Below are 23,310 nucleotides of genomic sequence, written 5' to 3'. Positions count from 1 at the left end.
TATTATCCTTGGAATTTTTATAGTCTAGTAAGTCTAGTTCATCCTATCATGTTCGATTTTTTAGAGGAATCTCGATTTTCTTTTAAGGTCTTGGTGGTGATTGATTTTCCTCCTTTGGAAAAAATTAATTAAAGCTACGAGCCTTGACACGTTAAACGCGGAGCAAATTTTGTCCCCCTTTTCAGTTCATTCAAATAGAAAAATACGCTTGTGCATAAACAAAATACTTACTTGATACCGTTCATAAGTGTTTGGACAGCTTTTCAAGCGGAATAACTTTTTAAAAATTGGCCCAAATAACTTGAACCTTTTTTAGATGTTAGACCAACTAGTTTGCTAGAGAAAGACTAAACAAATGTTTTTTTTTGAGATTGCAATTGGTTGGAATGATAAATAAATTAAAAAATTCTGTTTTTTCAACCTTTTCACCGGATCTTATGACGATAATTGCAAAATGCGTTTTGTAGATTTCGATAACTGATATGCATACTGAAAATTTCATAAAAATCGGTCAATGTTGGAATGAGCTACAAACGTTTCAAGATGATCACATAAGGTGAAAAGGTGTCCAAATACTTATGGACGGTAGTGTACCTCATTTCTGTTTAGGTGGTTCGAGTCGGATCTATCGAGACAGTGTAAACATATTTCTTTTTATATGAATTGTATATTATTTTGCAGATCCAGTACCCGTCGGGCTCCATTCACAAAATAAAATACATAGAACGTTGACAAAGATTTTTATACTGTCTCAATACGATTAGAACCAATTAACACTTCGACCGCCAAACTAGAAACCCGAAAAATTCCATAAAATCAAAGTAAGTTATTTAATGAAATAAAAATTGCAAAAAATTAAATGTACGATACTGAGTGATCCTCCAACTTTCTTGCACGTTACAGATCCTAATTAAGCTTAGTACAATGAATATATCAACGTAAAAACTCATTTTAAAAGCTGCACAAATAATTCCGTCAGCCACATATGGCTGACGCGATGTTCAACGTGTTAAACAGAAATCAGGCGAGAGCAAGTCTTTTCAATGACATTCTTTCCACTGTATTAATTCACTTACCGACCTCTTATCATAAGTCCAACAAATCCGCAGTCTAATAATAGCTGCGCACATTCTCCCAGTACAAAGTGGTGAATAATTTCTGAGAAACCATAAGTCGAAGACTAGCATAGGGAACGACGTCTATGGAAAATCGTCTGATCAATTCACGTGGCACGTCGTTCAGGGGGAAATCGGCGCAGCACAGGAACGATTCGCAACGATTCGCAACGATTCGCGATTCCGCTTTGCATTCCGCGACTCCACGGGATCCGTCGATCCTCGCGGGATCCTCGGTAATGCACCGGCGACAGCCGAGATCGATATCGTCCGCTCGGTTTGCTCGAGGATTTCGACACAGTCGGTCCCGTATTTGTACGAAATCGTCGCGTCGCGTCGCGTCGCGTCGCGCGACGCAGCTCGCCGATTGATTTTATTCATGACCTTCGTCGCGGAAGTACTTTCGATGCGGCGAACGGGTCCCCGGGGGAGGAGGAAAAATACCGGAATGTGTTTTCCATTTTAGATGCCGCGTCGATAAAAACCGGCACGTACACTTCGGGACAAAAAGATGGCACGTCACATATTTTGTCTCGTTTCATACCATAAACTGAAGAAAATGAATATTTTAATACGTTAACAGTTTTGGACGTGTCCGTATGCATAATGTACTGAGTATCATCCAGAATTCTAGGAACGAAAACTTAAACATTGTGGTCCGCAAACGGGACAAAATGACAGCACCCTTAACGAAAAACTTGAAATTTAAAACAATCAATTAATAAAAATCAAACCTTCATATTTTCTAGAACGTCTGTTTGGTAAAGATTTATACATTTTTTAAATACCTTTTTGGCTAATATTCTCCCACTCGTCCAGAATACATTGTTTGAAATCGTTAATGTTTTGAAATTGTCTGCCATTTTGGTGTACAGCTCTGGCAAGATGTCCTCAACAATTTTCGATAATGTTGAATATGTCGAATGTTTTTCACGAGCAGTTAAACTTTGTGGACGCCCAGAACTCTTCTTTTTCCCGTTATTTCCAGGATTTTTAAAATAAGTTTATTATTACTTTTCGCCAACTATTTACAACGTTTGATATTTTTGTAACTTAATATTGTTCTTCCTTTAACTTCAATACTGTATGTATTTCACATTCATTTGATCTTTTTCCACGAGCCATTTCTAACACTGTACTATGCTCTTTTTATGAAATAAGCACAAATAAATGACGTACATACTTTATCAATTAGGTTGTACAATGCATGTATCCACCTCAGGATCTTATACACAACTGAGAATCGAAAATCTGCAGCTTGTGCTATCATTTTCTTCCGTTTGCGGACCACAATATTTACGTTTTCCTTCCTGAAATTCTGTTGACGTAAATGTTGTGGATAATACTCAGTACATTACACATATTGACATGTCCAAAAATGTTGCAACATTAAAATATTCATTTTCTTCAGTTTATGGTATCAAACGAGAAAAAATATGTGATGTGCTATCCTTTTGTCCCTCGGACACCTCTGGCGAACCATTAATTTCTTCCTCGCGCACTCTCCTCTTTTCTGCAAAATTATTTATCGCTGGATCGCGGGCTCTTTATGAATTCCCTAAAGGGGCAGAACACATCCCTTCATCTACCGATTTTCTCTTTAGTCTCTTTTAGTCTCTTTTATCGAATCTTTAGTTCTCTTTTATCGAACATTTTTCACGATTTTTCTGTCGTATACGTTTGTGAAAAATTCCCGAGAGGGATACAATCGCGAAGAATCCCCGCCTTAGTAAAAATTATTTAACCGCGCGATAATGACGGAGTTGTCCAGATTTATGAACAAATATACAACAAAGAAATCCCTTCAACAATTTCCTATAAAGGAGTCCTTACGATCTGAGTAATTGTAAAACAATGAAGCGGTCGTCTGACCGATTAGCGTTAAGGAAACGAGGCTGTTCAGTTGAAATTTCTTAATATCAATTTTGATCAACGCACACGTTTTATTGCGCTATGAATTCTCGAAAATTCGCGCTCGAGTGACTCGCGCGTCGGATAGAAGTTTACAGAGGGATTAATTCGGGAAGAGTGAATTCCGCGGAGGTGTGTTCGACGAAAATTCGCGAGCAAAACGTGAAACGAAGCACTCGTACATCGAGGAGAGAAATTTCTATGGGCCGTGCATTTCACCGGTGAATCGTGGCACATCTGTCCGGGGATGGAATATTTCAGACGTGACGTATCGCCGCCGTGCTAAAAATAAAAGGGGGAACCTCCGGGGCTCCAGTATCGCGGATGCATCGTCGACAAGTACGTCTGGCGAATGCACTTTCGCTGCTTCCATTTTTAAGGAAAATTCGCTCGGCTCCGTGAAAGGGCTTCGCCTAGGCCACGTTGTCCGCGAACGCGAATCGTTCACCTGAATATGAAACACGCCGCTCTACACATACATGTATGCATGTATATATAATTTTCGTCCTTCGCGTCCTCTCTGTATTTTCACTAGTTTACCATTTTCAATGGAGAAGCGTTTTATTGTTCAGCACTTTTTTACGCTTTCCCTCCTCTTTTTTTAACATTCGCGCGCCGAGTGCTTTTCGCCGCGAAAAACTTCCAAGATGAAATACGTTCGAAAATGACGGAAATTCTATTTGGATTTGTGCTCCGAAGATATTTTATTGCGGACATTAGTTTACTTATGTTTTATGTGCTTGATGTCAACTTAGAAAGTATGGCTCGACATCAATGTATTTTTCATAATTTTTGTGATTTACGTGATGATATTCGTTCGAAATTGAGGCTGCTTTCTTTGGTTTTTAAAATATGTATTATTTACAGTATTTCTATATACATTTCTTAGTGAAAAATAGTGTGGTCATTATATTGTTAATGGACATGCTCGTTGAAATTGCATCAATGTTAAGCAACCATGCGCCAAGTATATCAAAAGCTATGTTTGGAAAGCTGTGGCAGTCCGTGGCTGTCTTGATATGTGGTTACCTACTTGGTATTCCAGGTTAAACGACGTTCGTCACGGTACCGAGTAAGATGGGTGACCGCAAGGATTTTTCCCTAAGGATTCCACTGAAATATTACATCTACATATGAAATCATCTTCAATGGTCACTAGTTGGTCAGTAGATTGTGCAACATCATCACAAGGGTTCTCACATTCACCTTAAAAAAAAAAAACCAATCGTTCCAAATATGCAAAAAGCTGTAATTCCTAGTAACATATAGAAATTCTCCAAAGAACACCCTAGGGCTACGAATGTACTAGAACTGCACACTAGTATTGGCAAAAGCAGCAGTAATTCAGTACATGATGCACATTCCCTAAGGGACTTTTAGGGATACAGGAAAAAAGGCTTGTCTTCATCTTCGAAAAAAGGGCGAGTATTCGTAGGCAATTCGCGAATACAAAAGCAGGTATATTGCAAAAGGTGTTAGGAATTCAAAGGGCCAGGATTCCAAAGGGTTCTGGAATTCAAAGGAACTATTCTAGTTCTCCCAGTGTATGAGCAATTTGCAAGATATCCTAAGGGACTTTGGGGCACAAAAACGGTAGTTATTCCTAACGCATCAGAGAATACAAAAAGGGCTAGTATTACCAGAGGGGGGTCTTCGAAATTCACGCAACTGCCATTAGACTAAACTTACACTGGTATCTCTATGCAACATCTGCGAGTATTCAAAATGCAAGGGCACACGAGGGAGTAGAAGATAACATATTCTACGGTCCTGAGATTGCAAAGGGTCACAGTACCCGAAGGTCTTCCGAGCCCAAAGGGCCCCAGACTGCCAAGAGTACTTACGTATGCACGCCTTCGGCTCTGTCTAGATTTGTTCGGAGCACGACTAGCGGAAATTGATAGCCGCCCGGTGCCACGTGTTCGATCCGTCGCATTTCGAATTCCGGGTCGGATCCAGGGTCAGCGGATAGCGTGTTCGGAGCCGCGAGCGTTGTTGGGATTCGCTCCGAAAAACTCTCTGGTGATGTGGGTGTGTTTGGCGCACGGGCTCCGCGGAATTGCACGGTATCTCTGACGGGGCGCGGTGATCTCTGGATCGATGACGGCTCCCCCGAAACTGCTCCCGTCGAAGCTCTCTTTCTCGCGTGTCGAGTGCAACTTATTGAAAACGGTCGGATGCACCTGACGCCGCTCGCGCGTTCTACCCCTGGCTTCACGGCGCACAGTGGTGCCAAATGGCCAAAAATCTGTAAAAACGAGACTATCCAACGAATTTGTTTGAAAATTTATGGAGAGATTGCCACAGGTACAACGCTTATTTGGCAAAAAGAATTTTTGTAAAATGTTGTTAACATTAAGTAATATGGGCTAAACGAAAATCTCTGTTTTCTGCCCATTTTTATTTATGGAAGCATACAACAAATCCTTTAATAGATTTACCATCCTCGCGCCGCTGATCGCTTCTCTGTGTTTCATCCGGCTCGGTCACGTAGCTTCAGGACGGGTTTGCTTCCACACAGTCGCCGGAAATATCGCCGGGCCGTCGATCTGCCACGGTATTTTATGTCTCCGCGGTGTTTTACGGGCACGGGGATCGTTTCTTCCGCGCCCCCTCCTTCAGTCTCGTTTCGGCCACCTGCTTCTTACGTACCTGCATCCGAGCACACTTTCGACCTCAGAGGGAATTCGCCTCTTCCGGGGCATTCTCTGAGATTTTGTTTCAGAAAGTTCCTACCGGCGAAATTCACGAGTCCCTGAAACTAAAATGATCACAGAACAATTGGAACAATAGGGGCTTGTTTATATTCAATAAATTGCTAAAATTCTCCATCTGACATTTTCTAAGGTTATAAATTGTTTTCTGGGTTAAATGAAAGAAGGTTAATTTTTCGATGTGAGAAAAATTGTGGTTGTGAGCAGACCTATCTGATGAAGATGGCAAAAGAATCGTTTCTAAGTTAAAAATTCCCAAGTGTGACCGGCTTTTCGTAGAGAATGAACAGGGTTTGTAAAATTCAAACGTTCTTATCTTACGAACAAATTCTCGGCCATGAAAGCGATGACTTAAACTCCCCCTAATGTCAAGTACACTCCACTGTAATCAACTTTAAAGGATCAAAATGGCGGTCCTGGGCCGCAGAAACGACCGAACCGTAACTACAGCAATTCGATGAAGAATTCCGCGCAAACGAGCGGTTCACGCAGTTCGTTGTTAGAAATCGTCGGATATTCGTTGTCTGCTCGATCCGTCGACGTCACAGGATCCTTTTCCCTGTCGCGCGGTACACCGGGCCAGGGGGAGGTATCACGGTAACGGCGCACGTGTCCGCCTGTCCTCCGTATTATGCAAATGCTCGGTTAGATTCGCGGCCGGTTACGTTCCAGCTGGGCAAGTGGTTAATAATACGTCTGCCGGTAATGGGCTGCGCCAGTTCCCGTTGACTTAGCCCCGCGCGGTGTCATGGCAGATTAAGACCCCGAGAGCAGCCGGGGACACGGCTGATAGCTTCGGTTTTCTTCCCCTGGAAACCTCCCCGACGCGACGCTCCGGCATAGTCTGTTTGACTATGCATCGGGTCTGATTGCGCTCGTGCACCAACACGCTCCCGAACGACCGGCAATTCGACGATAGTCGCCAGGCTTTCGGCAGAATAATTTTCTGCCGGCCCCGACCTCCACTTTCCATCGACTATCTAATTTCTTGACGGTCGCCGCCTCGTATATTCGCGACGTAATTCTCGGCGCACCGTTTAAACCTCCGGTTTTTTAATTATTTTGTTGAATTCCGTGGCGTTTAGAAGAGCAATCACCGGACTAGTCATTAACACGCAGTAGCAAGAAGTTCCTTTCTTGACAGTAGGTTTGCGGAGCATTAAAAGTGAGTATTTTACATTGCTTTATGAAAGTAAGAAGAATGTGTGTATTCAAGTTTTCAGCCATTTTTTAAAATAATATATACCTAAGTAAATAAGTTTGTCGAGTAATTCCACGTAGATGGATCTTCGCAATCTCCATAATCGTAAATTAAAAAAATTAGAACCCGTCATTTTGACGGGTCCCGTAAACCTAGTGTTAATAATTCATATTAATCCCACGTAGCTAGATTGCCAACTAAGCTAAACAAAATAAAAGCTTACTTTTTTTAACACTAGGTTTACGGAGCATTAAAAGTGAGTATTTTACATTGCTTTATGAAAGTAAGAAGAATGTGTCTATTCAAGTTTTCAGCCATTTTTGTAAATAATATGTACCTATGGAAATAAATTTGCCGAGTGATTCCACGTAGATGGGTCTTCGCAATCTCAATAATCGTAAATTAAAAATATTGGAACCCGTAATTTTGACAGGTCCCGTAAATCTAGCGTTAATTAAGTAATCCTACCAAGTTGAAACTCTCAGCATTCTTAACACTAGAACTACGGAACCAGTCAAAATGACTAGTGGATGATTTCTTCTTTCACCATTACTGAAACTATGAAAACGTTTTCGCGAGAAATTTTTTTTAATATATCTCTTCTTTGGAGTACTAGTTACCATAAAAACCGTATGAAATCTGAGAAAATTCAATCTTGCTGTCATTATAAAGGGATAATTCTAAGTGACGTTTAGGGCTCGGTAGTTCTAGTCTTAAATCCATCGAATCTTTCTGTTGTTTCAAATTGCACCAGCTCGTTGTTCTCACGAACGTCTAAAATCCGCAGTGTAATAATCACGAATGAAGTCCTATTTAAAAGAGTGTGCGTACAATTCGACAAGTAGGTGCATCGATACAGACATTTTCGAGAAACTTTGTTTCGCGGAATGCACAACGTGAATTTACACGTCGACGGAAGCACGTGGCCAGCGAAACCAATCGGAAACATCGTCGCCGTTGTTGCAGAAATTCGATAGGAACGATCCCGCTTGTCCCGCTGCCAATAAACCATATTGCAGTCAGTATCCAGCGAGCCCGAGCCATTAGCCTGTCGAATGGTAATGCCGAGCGGGATTATTAAGATAGCCAGACTGCGGATTTCGAACGTAATGGATCCTCCGCGATGCAGTCATTCAACTGCCCCGTCGGATTTCTGAATATTGCATTTGTCTTGCGCCTTAGGGATATACACGGTTTCCTTTTGTTTGCCGTCCTGAGATAATCCATTTCATTATATTCTATATATAGGTCAATGTATATATACAGGGTGTCCCACGTAACCGTTTTCACAAAACGGATTTGAATTCGAACATTTGATGTGACTTCTTTACGAAATCGTTTGTGTTCATTTAGTCAAGGTTTCCAAATTGAATGTAATTTCGAGTCTCAATAATAAACACAAGTTATTATCGCCCATTCAAGCAGATTGTCATGTTTCGTTGAAATTTTAATTTCTTCGCCTTGAAGGTCATCCCAAGGTCATGGTATACTAAGTCGTTGAATTCGTCTTGACACGGGCTATAATACTGTTAAGTCAAAAATACAAAGTGCCATTTTAAAAAAATGTAGGTGACCTTGACAATACTATAAAGAAAAATGTTTTTCGAACTTTTCTTTATTGCAACATATAGCCAATCGAAAACTGATCAACTTTTGTTGAAAATATTTTTTGTCAGATTATTGCAAGTACTTAAAAAATCGTGAAAACTGTTACGTGGGACACCCTGTATATACGGGTCCGATCCTCGACTATGAAAGCAAAATGAAACTACGATAATGAGCAACAAGAAAACCGAAATGACGATCGATCCCGAAATTTCAGTGGAACAAACTTGATATTCTGCCAGTGGATTTGGTCGGTGATGGTCAGACTGGAATATTCAGCTCTGCGCATTTCACCGGGAGAATTATCTCGCGTCTGCATTAGTTAAAAACGCGAAGATCTGAGCATTACGAGCTTTCAATCTAAAAATCTAGACTTCCCAAATGAACAGCGTAAAGCTCAAAGCAGAAAGCTTCGCGAGCTCGAAGCGCAAAGATGCGAAGCTTTATAGACGGACAGGACAGAGATCGAATTCTTCAAAATGCGAAGATCCGATCTTTGCGAGCTACCAATCTAGAAATCTGGGCTTCCCAAATGAACAGCGTAAAGCTCAAAGCAGAAAGCTTCGCGAGCTCGAAGCACAAAGATGCGAGCTTTGTAAACGGACAGGACGAAGATCGAATTCTTCAAAATGCGAAGATCCGATCTTTGCGAGCTTTCAATCTAAAAATCTAGACTTCCCAAATGAACAGCGTGAAGCTCAAAGCAGAAAGCTTCGCGAGCTCGAAGCACAAAGATGCGAACTTTGTAAACGGACAGGACGAAGATCGAATTCTTCAAAATGCGAAGATCCGATCTTTGCGAGCTTTCAATCTAAAAATCTGCGCTTCACAAATGAAAAGCGTAAAGCTCTGAGCCGAAAGCTTCGCGAGCTCGAAGCACAAAGATGCGGAGCTTTATAGACGGACAGGACGAAGATCGAATTCTTCAAAATGCGAAGATCCGATCTTTGCGAGCTTCCAATCTAAAAATCTGGGCTTCCCAAATGAACAGCGTAAAGCTCTGGGCCTTTGTGAGTCCGAAGCTTTGTAAAGCCAAAGCAGAAAGCTTCGCGAGCTCAAAGCACAAAGATATGTGCCGCATACGCATAGAAAACAAAGATCGAAAATCTGAGCTCCGCAGATTTAACGGATGACGCACATATGCGTTTCGGGATTCTTCAAAGTTCTGCCTTAAAATGAATGGACGAAAGGCTGTAAATGAATCGTTTTATTAACCCCTTACACTCGAGTGGTGACTCTGAAACACCACTAGAAATTGTTGTGGCATTATTTCAAAGAAATTACAGAAAATATTACAAAATACTTTTTACATTACAAAATTTATATTCAATAGATTACTAAACATTTAAATATTATATGTAGAAATCGGATCAGTTTCGTATGAATAAAATGAAAATATTGTAAGACAGAAGAAAAATTTAGTTTCCGATTGAAAATAGCGCCGAGTGCAAAGGGTTAAAAGTCGAAAGTTCTTTTTTCCCCCAGTTTCTTGCGTAGAAATTGAATTGCTGAATGATCGGAAGCGACTTTGCAGGTCATGATTCGTCGTTCACAGTGTGTCGCGAGACACACTGTAGAGAAGCGTCTCCGGTATTATAATTTATGCGAGAAACGGCGCGATGACATCTCGAGAGGGTGCACCGAGGGCTTAATTGGGAGACAGGAAGTCAGGGCTGATTAGTCGGCCGGAATATGGATGAATGAAGGCGCATTAAGCGGATCGGGTATATCTCGGTGATCGGACAAGAAACTCGCGTCGGACTCTTACGGTGATTAGAGAAGTAGATCGAGCGTAGTCGTTTTAGCGGGGCCGCTGTCATGGCGGTTCGTTTGTCGAAAGGGGAATGATTGATAACGGTAGTCGATAGAAGAGGCTTGATTGATTGCCGGCGGAGTAACAAGTAGATCATGAGCCTGTTTCGTCGGACGAGCCCCGGGAATTGATGTACGACTTCGACGAAATGTTGCTGGAACTGTCTTTGACCAACGACCCGGTATATTAGATAGTTGCTTGGTGATAACTGCGGATTTTTATGCAAAATCAACCACGACAAGAGGGAGTTACGTACAGTTTAATTTCTTCTACGAATAATTATAGTTGTGAATAATGTGTCAGTAATATTAAATTTATTTGACGTTTCTCCGATTTTGTGTTTGACTTACTCAATTTTCGTGCAAAATAAACATTTTCCGTGTTAATCGTAAGGTACTGGAACGGAGTAAAAATTTGATTCTCGCTTTTATAAGTTTAAGAAACAGATGGTTGGATAGGGGATTTTATGAAAAATAGATCAACTGCAAAACGGTAGAAATATTGGAAGAATTTCGAAGTACTGTTGAATGAACCTGAACCTAATAAAGTTATTAAGAAAAGGAATAGATGTAGCTCCCGAGGCTTGTAATTAACGTTCACAATTTTTATTTCGCATAAAAATCCGCAGTCTACGGATGATAATATATCGACGCGCTTAAGCTCCGTTTATCTTTCTCGTCTTTTCCTCATTTTTATTATAAATCCATAAAATCCGTGGTCTAGCGATAACGTTGCATTTATTACACAGAAATGTAATTTCTGTGACGTGGGAATACCACGGATACGGTTACCAAGATAATCGTGGAATTGTCAGAGAGATTCGTAGGGATTCGAATAATCGATGACCGCGAATTTTTCGAATTAATGGGGAAAGTGAAAGTCTGACTAAATGCGTTTTTGCTACTGTCACAAATCGACGAAATGAATTACAGAAACGTAATTTTTTAGACGTGCGAATGCCACGGATACGGTTATCAAGATAATCGTGGAATTGTCAGAGAGATTCGTAGGGATTCGAATAATCGATGACCGCGAATTTTTCGAATTAATGGGGAAAGTGAAAGTCTGACTAAATGCGTTTTTGCTACTGTCACAAATCGACGAAATGAATTACAGAAATGTAATTTTATGACGTGGGAACACCACGGATACGGTTACCAAGATAATCGTGGAATTGTCAGAGAGATTCGTAGGGATTGGAATAATCGATGACCGCGAATTTTGCGAATTAATGGGGAAAGTGAAAATCTGACTAAATGCGTTTTTGTTACTGTCACAAATCGATTAAATGAATTACAGAAATGTAATTTTATGACGTGGGAACACCACGGATACGGTTACCAAGATAATCGTAGAATTGTCAGAGAGATTCGTAGGGATTCGAATAATCGATGACCGCGAATTTTGCGAATTAATGGCGAAAGTGGAAGTCCGACTAAATGCGTTTTTGCTACTGTCAGAAATCGATGCGAAATAGTCAGTTTCGGGGAACCGATAGGAACAGAAACGAGCAGAAATGCCGGGCAGAAATTTCTGACGCGTCGAGCGGAATCCCCATCGGATTACCCGTCCTGGTTACGACTGCGGGGGTGGTTGAAGGGTAGCAGAGGGTGTTGGGCAGGGTTGATGCAGGGGAGGAAAGCGTAGCGCGCTTTCCAGAGGAAATTGTGGTTTCGTGAATGCCGTTTGGATTACGGAAGAGCGTCCAACCGATGGCTGATTTTGGGGGACGGTGAGGTTCGAAGCAGCACGAACCTGTACGGAACAACACGAAGCGTTGCGAAGCTTTGCGAAGCGTTACGAAGTTGTTCGAAGCCGGTTCTCTTTGGCATTCCGTCTCGTTTGAATGAAGGAGCCCTCGGAGCTTCGGGGATGGAACTCTTCAGCGACGATGGTCCTTTTCGAATTCCGGCGATTAATCTCTGTTAGCTGTGCTGCCCGTTAGTTGAATATCGTCGAATTAAACGACGAGGATCTCGCTCGCGGTCCGACCGGCCCTCGATACTTCGCGGATTCGCGGGGGTGGATTCTTGTCGAGCGATTTCCTCGGTGAGATCCACCGCAGATCGCAGATCGCGAGCTCGAGTGGCTCGATATTGCGCCGAGCGGATTCGCGGCGAAACGTTTCGGTGGTTCGTTGATCGGACCGTCAACGGGAATCGCGATTGTACGCGTACAGTCCCGGGCAAAATGACAGGATTTTAATTTCTCGAAGATCACTTGGAATTTTTGTATGTAACACATAATATCATAATTGTTACGACGCACAGGGACGAAACCTCTTTGTAAATAAGGTTAATCTCGCCAGCTTTCTGATCAAGCAGAAGATATATACAAATGACGAGGACGAAATGATAGCATAGTTACGAAATTTATACATATACTTCCAGAAAAAAGAAAGTTACATAATAATTAACAGCAAATTAATAATGGGTGTATCCGCCTTTATTTTATACTACAAGCATCCGATTCGGTAAGGATTTATATAGCTTTTTAATTGTATCTTGTGACAAATAACCCTATTTTGCCTTAATAGCTTCTTTTAATTGTTGAATATTATCGTACTGTTTTCCATTCTTATGTACAACTCGTGCGAGTTCTCCCCAAACATTTTCAATAATATTCTGGTCCGGGGAGCGTGCGGGCCATGGCATAACTGATACATTTTCTCTTTGAAAAAATTGTTCTACAACTTTAGCTCGGGAAATGGATTGTCACGTTGAAAAATAAATGTACCTTTGGTAATTCGTTGTGCATGTAGATTTTTATATTTCTGACTATTCATTTTTCCTTCAAGAAACTGTACATCTGTTTTAGCTTTTAATTTTCAAGAAATTAAAGATAGCACGCATGTGCTATCATTTTGTCCGGGACTGTAAGTGTTAGATCTGATAGCGAGATAACACAGATACCGATGAAATTTTGTTCAAGTTTCGCAACATCAAACATTTGTTGTTGTCAGGATAAACAGGTTTTGTTGGAAATCAGAGCATTTAGTGTATTAATCGGAAAGTAGAGATTGCATTAAGTTCAGGCTCCGTTTGTTCAAAGCACAGATGACTATCGAGAAGGTAATGTACTTTCTAAAACTGAATGGGGTGGAAGAGAAATGAAATTAATTTAAATTCTCCATAATCACACGTGGGATTTTTCTGATATGTTAATTTTCACGTAACTTGTGAATAATCAAATGGACGACCGTATGCAAGGAACGTTTTATTTGTAATTCTGGTAATTTCCATTAATGTTCGTAACGCGCCTCAGAATTACGCTCCCGGGGTGGTTTACAGTCGAAGCAGCAACCCGAAAATTGTAATGCGAGTTTCAATGAAATTTTACCGTGCCTTCAGGTATCAATCCCAAGGTAATTTCGCTGGTACAGTGCTTGGCAGTTCGCAGGAGGTAATTGTCCACTCATTACCGGCTAAGTGAATTCATCGATCTACTGACGTTACCATTGTGCTGCACGTTTGTCCCGACGGCTATATTGTATCCCAGGCGGCGACAATGGCACCGCGAACTGTCTCAATCGTATCATTATTCAGGATGACGGGGGGGGGAAATGGCTAATTTCGGTGCTGTAGAGACCGTTAATTAATTGCTTGTCGCTGTTATAGTCTCGACGTCTTTTAAACAAAATTTCGGAACCGTTTAAACAATATAAAAGTTGAGAGCACCTTGTTGCATTGTACTTTGATCAATTTCGAAATCAAGTAGTACGACTCTGCGATTCGTCGGGCGAATAGAGAAACGTTCTCCTGCATCGAGTAGAGCGAACCTACCATTGGTCGGACAGACACACCATGTTCTTCTTTCAGAGGTATTTCTCATAACAATTGAACGCGGCCCCGAATAGATTAAACACATACGATCTGTAGAGTACGATAAATAAATAATTTGATACCAGAGGTAACAATAAAAATATTAAAAATGTTAATATTAAAAAAACAATAAAATGTTGATAAGGGTGGTACAATTTCTCGACCAAGTTTTTATCAGTTTTTACTGTAACATACAGTATATACATTTGACTACATGTACGAGTAAATTCAATTTAATTTAAAGTAATGTTCTCATTCATCAAGTAGAGCGAACCTGCCATTGGTCGGACAGACACGATGGGTTCTCCTTTGGGAGACATTCTTCATAAAAATTCAGCACAGCACTTAATTAAACAATGTGTCTCTAGAGTAGAATGAACACATAATTTACTGCGAGAAGTAACAATAAAAAATTGTTTGAGCCCCGAAAGTTATTCGTCGAAATTTATTCGGGAAAACCGCAAGAAACCGGGAAAAGATTGTTTCAGTCACTATGAAATTTTGTTAAAGGAAGCTTTCGGATACAGAAGGCGTACGAAAGAGCAAAAGGCGGCAAGCTTCTGATGTCTTGTCTGAAATAACCGATCGATGAATCGTTATGAGATCTCTGAAGTTCGACAGGGAGCGTTTGGCTGATCACAAGAAACGGAACGATCAAAGAGCGGGCTCCTCGGAGAAAGCTCTGCCGCGAAAGCTCGGCCGTTGCGACACCGTCGGCATTAATTTACCGAAATCATTGACCCGAGACCCGTCGAGCTTTCCCCGAGGTCTCTCCGTCGATTCGCGAGAACACGGGAAACGAGCTGAAAACGATCGAGTCCCTGCGGGTCCCGCATCCGCTCCAAGTGTGAATCGAATCTTTACACCGCCAGACGTTTCGCCAATCATTCTGTGAACTTCCCGTCACCGGACAAATCGGTTTCGACGCCATTTACCGCGCGCGCACATCCCCTTTGCGATTTTTCTCACCCCTATTAATTATACTCACAAATTTCGATGCTCCACACGTAAATCTGAACATCATTTCTGTACATTGGTCTTGGTGTGTGAGAAATTTAATTTCGAACAAGTAGCCGAATTTTCAACCGTAATAGCTACGCGAATGATTTTTCTGTAAAATGAAGCTACGGGTCAGTATCAGTTTTTTATTTGGGTGGCGTTTTCAAGGTCAAGTTTGTTTTTTCAAATGGAAACCTATATTTTTTATTATGCGATCTTATTGTAAACAAAAAGACCAGTAATTTTCGTAGGATACCTTTTTTTATCCGCGCACTAGTTTCGGAGATATTTAAAGAGAAGTAGAGCGAGTCATACGTATACTGCGAGAAAGATTGTAATTTCTTTATAACTATAACAAAATGTTCTCCGTTGTTTTCTAAACAATACAGACGATTCGCAAATTCTGAAAAAACATTTTTGAAGGTTTCTCTGTTGGAATAGCTCTACATTCCCGTACAATATTGCGACGCAAATCGTTGACGCTTTCTGGTTGTTTTATTTTTAATTCTTAGTTTTTATTCTGTTGGAAACACAGAGGACCTATAATAGCATTTCCTAAAATGCCTGCCCCAACATTTATTTTTTCCGGCCATTGAGTATTACTTTCAAGGTCAACCCGACGTAAACAACGCGCAATCTTTGCCGAAACACGTCAGTTTTAAACTTCCACATTTCATCCGCTTCAACGTGATTATTCTTGCTCAAGGTCATTCCAAGGTCAAAAAGGTGGTATCCACTAAATTCAGTTCTTTATTGTCTATCGTGCTATCGTAAAAAAATATACTATTCCATTGAAAAAAAACATCGGTGACCTTGAAATTTCATTAGAAAACACGACATAAACAATTTTTTTCTTCACCAGTATATTGCCCCCTGCAATAGTGTCACACTGTCCTCTGATGTTTTCTGATGAGACTGTAAATACGAAAGATACTTAGTGACATAAACAATTTTTTTCTTCACCATTATATTGCCCCCTGCAATAGTGTCACTTTGTCCTCTAATGTTTTCTGATAGGACTGTAAATACGAAAGATACTTAGGTGTTCCCATTTATGTGGGACACCCTGTATTCGTCCGGAAGTTCGCGGGCTATTTTCGCAGCCTGGAAATGCATTTGCGAAAATGCGGAGATCGAAGTGTGTCGTGTCGTCTCGGTGTTCCCGTACCAACAACCGAGACATTCATCTCGCCGTTCGCTACACTTATTTGTCCATCGCGGATCCGCCGGCTCGCCCACAGCCCCGCAACGGAGCATGGTGCAGCCGAAATCATGGCTGCGGTGCATAGCAAGCTTTCATCCGTGAACCCAACCCCCTCGCTCACGGCTAAGACGTTCATCTCGCTTTGTGCTCGACGAAACCCGACACGTTCCCTCTCTCGGCTTTCACTGCCGTGGCTAAGACGTTGATCTCTCTCTCTCTCTCTCTCTCTCTCTCTCTCTCTTCGCTCAGGCATTCATCGCAGCTCTCTCGGCTCACGGCTGCGAGACGTTCATCGCACTTTCCGCTCGCTTAAGGATGAAATCGCGGGGCCGAAAGCGCCCTCGACGATCCCCCAGTCGAATGCCAGTGTTATCGCGCGCCAAGCGAAATTTCTGACGCACACCCTGAAATTCCCTTCGGATCACGCTAGCATGCTTATGGCTGCCGTTCGCGGGAGACGATGCAGGACTGCCCGGGGAAATCGAAACGAGCGACACCGCAGAAACGACCGTACAGGCACTAATCACGTCACGCGAGATCACCTGCTATCATGTTACACACACAGGAAATGATAATATATGTCTTATTTATACTTTTTATACAGATACGTAAAAATGATTCGGAAGAAAGTGGTCGTATTGGTAGGTGGTAGTCTGTGCGTATGAAGGTCATATTTTCGATTGATTGTTTCAAGACGAATATAATAACCGATTATGAAGGTCGTTCAAGGTCACTCATGCTGATTTTATGCGTTTCCGAGGAGAACGAGTTCGTGGTTTTTAGAACGATAGGAGGATTAAGAGGCACTACTACTACTATTTTTATTATTGCTATTGATCGCTTGTTAGGATTAGTAACAAACAGAAGAAGACATCGATGCAGACAATTTTTATTTTGCACAAAGATCCGCGTGATTAGGAACATTGCGGAGGATGAAATCGTATGGAAATAGAAGCGAGCAGCATACCAAACGCTAAGAGCGATTCAAATGTGTTACCTCGTAAAGATGACAGGATTTATTTAGATTTTGCGCAGTCTTTATTACATTGTGTGCTTGAATTGGCCGAATCGATTCCCCTGGGAGCAACTTTATAATATCAATAATTGTAAAATAAAGAATATGATATCGGTCATACGACCGGCAGCGGCGGATGAAGTGTTGAAGAAGAGTGGCGTAAACTTCGATTCGAGATTCTATTCGTCACGGACCTTGAAGTACAGTGGAAATGAAAAGGAGCAGGATTACAATAGTCGAGCACTATGAGAAGCTACTAGCAGATTGCAGTGCAAACGATACGTGCATCGATCTGAAAGGATTATTCTCGATAGATTTGACGAACCAATGAGTAGAACGACGTGCGCTATAGGGAGCACGGGTAGCCGATTCGTCTCCTCGCCTAATTCTCTGCGGATCCCTCGCATCGCTTTTGTGCCCTCGCGCTTCAACGATTCCGTTTCATCTCGGAAGCATCTCGGATCGTCTGTCAGCCGAATCCGTTTGCAGGATTCTATCTGGTTCCCGTTCAATTTCTTCGGTCGCGTCCGGGCCACTTTTATCCCGAACGTAACCAACTTTATATTCTCTTTGTCTGTCCCCCCCCCCCCCGGATGTGATTCCGTAGCCGGGGCTCCGCCATATTCCGGCGAAACTGGCGTACACTCTTCTCTCTCTCTCTCTCTCTCTCTCTCTCTCTCTCTCTCTCTCTCTCTCTCCGACGTCTTTCTTCTACCTTATTCCGATCGCACCGTGCCCCTGATCGAGAACAGTAATATCCGCCTGAAGGATCACGAAGGAAATACGGGCTCCTCCTTGTTTCTTGTTCGCTGTGTGGTCCGCCAGGACATATCCGATTCTACTTTCGATCAAATATATTCCTTCTACCATCGCCGTCCATCTCGTTTATTCGTTTCAACGTCGCACAATGGTCCAAAATTGCGAAAACGTGATCATAACCTCACGACTTATTAAAAAATTACTTGGTTCTGCTTGAAAATTGGTATTAGGCCGTTTCTGGGGTCGCTGATCACGAATCTGAACTTGAAATGGGAAAAGACAAAATGGCGGACATGTACATTAAAAAAATTATTGGTTCTGCTTGGAAAACTGATACTAGGCCGTTTCTGGGGTCGCTGATCACGAATCTGAACTTGAAATTGGGAAAAAATGGCGGATCCAATATGGCGGACATATACATTAAAAAAATTATTGGTTCTGCTTGAAAACTGATACTAGGCCGTTTCTGGGGTCGCTGATCACGAATCTGAACTTGAAATTGGGAAAAAATGGCGGATCCAATATGGCGGACATATACATTAAAAAAATTATTGGTTCTGCTTGGAAAATTGATACTAGGCCGTTTCTGGGGTCGCTGATCACGAATCTGAACTTGAAATTGGAAAAAAATGGCGGATCCAATATGGCGGACATAAACATTAAAAAAATTATTGGTTCTGCTTGGAAAATTGATACTAGGCCGTTTCTGGGGTCGCTGATCACGAATCAGAACTTGAAATTGGAAAAAACAAAATGGCGGATCCAATATGGCGGACATATACATTAAAAAAATTATTGGTTCTGCTTGAAAACTGATACTAGGCCGTTTCTGGGGTCGCTGATCACGAATCTGAACTTGAAATTGGAAAAAATGGCGGATCCAATATGGCGGACATATACATTAAAAAAATTATTGGTTCTGCTTGGAAAATTGATACTAGGCCGTTTCTGGGGTCGCTGATCACGAATCTGAACTTGAAATGGGAAAAAACAAAATGGCGGATCCAATATGGCGGACATATACATTAAAAAAATTATTGGTTCTGCTTGGAAAATTGATACTAGGCCGTTTCTGGGGTCGCTGATCACGAATCAGAACTTGAAATTGGAAAAGACAAAATGGCGGATCCAATATGGCGGACATATACATTAAAAAAATTATTGGTTCTGCTTGGAAAATTGATACTAGGCCGTTTCTGGGGTCGCTGATCACGAATCAGAACTTGAAATTGGAAAAGACAAAATGGCGGATCCAATATGGCGGACATATACATTAAAAAAATTATTGGTTCTGCTTGGAAAATTGATACTAGGCCGTTTCCGGGGTCGCTGATCACGAATCTGAACTTGAAATTAGAAAAAACAAGATATGACGAAAATAAATATTACATTTGAACCATCCGAGCACTGGGACTTGTAGTGCTGTGATTGGGTCATTTCTGACTCACACTAGCTTTCACCTAATACGGACGTCCGTTCACAGTTGCTCGAGGTTCGCTCGGGTATAATATATCATGTTGACTGTATAAAATTAGAGGGTTAAACAGACTGTTTAAGAGGGAAAGTAAAAGCAAAGCGTATTTGTGTTTATTACTTGGGGATTACCTGAACACCCCTCTACCTTCCCTCTCGCTGTCTCATATTGACCTGAACGAGGGGAAAGGCTAATTCTCGGGACAGCAAACTCTACCCTTTGTATTGTGTAAAGTAGGTATTCTATTCGCACTTCATACTTCCCAAAGAAGAAAGAATTGAAATTGATAAATTTGATAACAACAGATTTCTATGTTCGAGCAGAGCTCAAATATTTACGTTTCACGACTGCGGAACGATAAAACTCGGAGCAGAAGTTTGTTTTGCTCGCCGATAGTTTCGGGGAATATACAATTCATAAAACTCGTGTCGACAATATTATCATGCATAGGGAAAGAAAGTGTATGTTGTTCTGGCATAATACGGTCATCGTTATCTGCAATAAGCTCGTTAAGATAAGGAGAACGCCTTAATGTTTAAGTAACTGCATAGATATTAAAACTGACTCAGAACAGACTCAGATCATCAATAGTAAAAATGCATAAGCATTACTAGTAATTCTGATTTACACTCTTCTCGTTATGAAACTCGCCGAATCGCAATTAAATGACCTTCCATGGGAACACAATGTAATAATCATTAGCAATAATTGCCACACACAAAAAAAAAAAAAAAGAACAAAGTACAAAACGATACGGACGTTCTGGCTCGATATGAAACGAGTGAAAGGTTAACGATAAGCATGACTCATATTGGCGATAATCGACTGCTTGAAACGTGTAGAAGGGATCCAGTATAATAGTGCGTAACCGCGGCAACGAATATCGAGAGTTCAGTTGAATGTCCCCTGTCGCGGCCGTTGCACGTTCGACGAACTTAATTAGTAACCAGTGATAATTAATTGTCCGGGTGTTGAACCAATAGAATATTGCAAATTATTTGCGGAATAAGTGGTTTTCCTGGAACTTCGAAGAGATTCGAATAATCGCAAAATGCGTAAATTGTCGCTGACATCTCTCGCTGGCGTCGTGCTCGTCGTTTTGTTCTTCGAAGGTGGCCAGACTTTCCAGCTGCCGCTCGAAACTCCGAAGATCTGCGATCCCAACGATCAGACTAATAAATCTGCAGGTGAATATTGTTTTAGTTGCAACTCTCTCGGTGACGGAACGATGAACACACGTCTGTTCTTCGGTGAAATTTACGTTAATGGTTGCTTCCCGTACAAAGTACGAACGCAATCGCGAGTTTGATGTTTGGAGACGCGTTCGGATTTCTTACCAGGAAGCTGTTGGTTTCAGGATGTCCAATCCCAGCCAACGAGACCTTCCATGTACATAATGTTGTGCTTGTTGACGAACTGCCACACACGATGTTCAAATGGCCACACGGCTGTTGCGTGAATAATTTCAACAGGAAAGATTATGTTGTCACACCGGGCATAGGAGCCCACAAGCTTTTCCAGAATGAGGTCACGTGGAATACAGCCCGAGAAATCTGCATGCAAGAAGGAGGTAATTTTCTTTCTGCGACGCTCATTATACTGTTTCGTGCACGCCCCTCAAATTGAAACACGTTAGAATCTCAGTACAGTCATTTCTCGATATATGTCGCAAATGCTTGGCTGATAAAACTCGCAGTACTACACAGTCCGCGGCAATACTATAAGACATCACTTAAAACGAAATAAATATGTATTATATGAAAGAATTTCATTGTCTTTCATGCAGAGTGTTATTATTCACTTCTGGGAACGTCGTTCCACGCACTGTTTTCGTTAGAATTTCTATGAACTTGAAAGCTACACAAGCTTGACCTCTTGTTAGCCGCGACAAGTCTATAAGACAGTTGCTCGCAAACAGTGAAAGCAAAAAGATCGTCAATGAAATATTCTTCTAATGAAAACTAATGAAATCGAAACTAATTGGTCGGAATCGCAAGAGAAATAGTAAAACTTGGTATTTTTGAGCTTTTAATAAATTATATCCATGCTGAAAATTTCATCGACATTGGTTAAATCGTTTACGAGTTATAAACGATTGTAAGTGCGATTTTAAGTCAAAAATCGTGAAAAATGGCAATTTTTCCACTTTTAAGCGTTTACAACTCATAATGAAGGAGCGGATTTTGAGTGGCACAAATTTCCAAGTCCAGTAGATCGTCAAATTCAAACTTCAATTTCTAGAATCAGAATTGGGCACTCAGAAATAGCCCATTCATTTTTGTTAAATAAGAAAGAAAATACGATCTGCGATATATATAAAGTACCAATTAACATAAACCACCTAACAATAGAATGCAAAAAATATGAGAATGAAAGGAAAAATGCTAAGTTGCCTAGATCCTTACCCATTCTGTTAAGTTCTAAGATACAAATTTGTATAATATATTGTAAGAAAATGTACCGTGTTGCTAATGACCTTTGATGTTGAAGCAACATTAAACAATTAAATTATATATATAACTCGTAAACGAATTAACCAATATCTATTTCTTCTGCGATTCCGACCAATTCAAATTTTTTTCAAAAATTTTTTACACCTCGTCTAATAAACTAATCCTTCTAACTTCTCGATAACATTCAAGTCATTTGATCTAACTTTTAAAAAGTTATGTTGCTTCAAATAGTGTAGACTCGGTTGTGCTCGTGACTGTAAGTCCGCACAAAGGAAGTAGTAATCAACAACTTTCAGTACGTTCTCTGTAATTCTGACCAATTGCAATTTTTTCAAAACCTTTTTCGCGTCGTGTAGTGAGCTAATTGTTTCAACCCTTCCAAAAAAAAAAAACCCAATTGTACGATTCAAAATTGAAAAAGCGATCGTCCTTTTAAAAGTGGACGAATATTACTGAGCGAGCGACTGTAAAAACTAGTCTAAATGAATAAATGTATCCACTAAGCGTCGCCGATAGGAATGCGTTAATTAGCAGGTAAATTGTGAGGTTTGAAACGTCTGAGAAAAGCAGCTAATTACTGTGTAATTTGACAATGTTTCACGAGCCGCGTGACAGAGTTGCGCGGATGGAGAACGGGAATAAACGATAATTATCTCGCAGGTCAATTGCCCGTGATTGATTCGCAGGAGAAGGAAACACTCTTCCGAAGCTGGATTACCAACGAATCGTTGATAGGTGTTTGGTTAGGCATCCACGATCAGTTTGAGGAAGGCTGGTGGGTGACCTTAACGGGCGAGTTACTCAGTACGATGAGTTATTATCCATGGGCTGCGCAAGAACCTAACGATGCGAACGGCGGAGAAGACTGCGGGGTGCTTTCGAAAACCCCGAATGAAGGCATAAACGACTTCACGTGTTCGGGGAAATTATCGTACATCTGCGAGATCAATCTGTGCGATCATCTATAATCTGTTCGTCATTCGGAAGACATTCAAGTCATTGTTCAGCCGGCGAAGGGCACAGAAGTAAGAGAGTCTAAATAAAGTGCATAAAGTGAAACAATGTTATTCATTACCACCAGACATCGCAATAAGTTAATTCTAATAAGGAAGTAATCAATTAAAAATGCGTACCACCGTGTTTGTACATGTCTTTGCTACGTCTGTCCAGAGCCTTCTTTTCGATACGAACACTTGATCTCTCGAAATTAAGAGAATCTCTCTGCA

General features: G+C 41.2%; 2 protein-coding genes across 9 annotated transcripts in view; both read left to right on the top strand.

Annotated features, from left to right (window-relative positions):
* Positions 1–23,310, top strand: part of LOC143353744 (uncharacterized) — a 164,363-nt gene that overhangs the window by 106,640 nt on the left and 34,413 nt on the right. The gene's annotated exons all lie outside the window — the stretch shown is intronic.
* Positions 20,466–23,310, top strand: part of LOC143353754 (hemolymph lipopolysaccharide-binding protein-like) — a 69,478-nt gene continuing 66,633 nt past the window's right edge. Inside the window, exons 1-3 of one of the 5 annotated variants that reach the window (XM_076787312.1) lie at positions 20,474–20,818; positions 20,989–21,201; positions 22,745–23,133. In XM_076787312.1, coding sequence (XP_076643427.1) covers positions 20,683–20,818; positions 20,989–21,201; positions 22,745–23,052 — 657 coding nt within the window. In that variant the 5' untranslated portion in view covers positions 20,474–20,682 and the 3' untranslated portion in view covers positions 23,053–23,133. Of the gene's footprint in view, positions 20,819–20,988; positions 21,202–22,744; positions 23,134–23,310 lie in introns of those variants that run through there. The other 4 variants (XM_076787309.1, XM_076787314.1, XM_076787307.1 and 1 more) reach the window with 4 other exon arrangements.

This window comes from Halictus rubicundus, chromosome 4 (assembly GCF_050948215.1).
Source record: "Halictus rubicundus isolate RS-2024b chromosome 4, iyHalRubi1_principal, whole genome shotgun sequence".
Taxonomy (NCBI): Eukaryota; Metazoa; Arthropoda; class Insecta; order Hymenoptera; family Halictidae; genus Halictus; species Halictus rubicundus.
The sequence above is the reverse complement of the archived record's forward strand: the minus strand, read 5'-3'. Positions and strand labels throughout refer to the sequence as shown.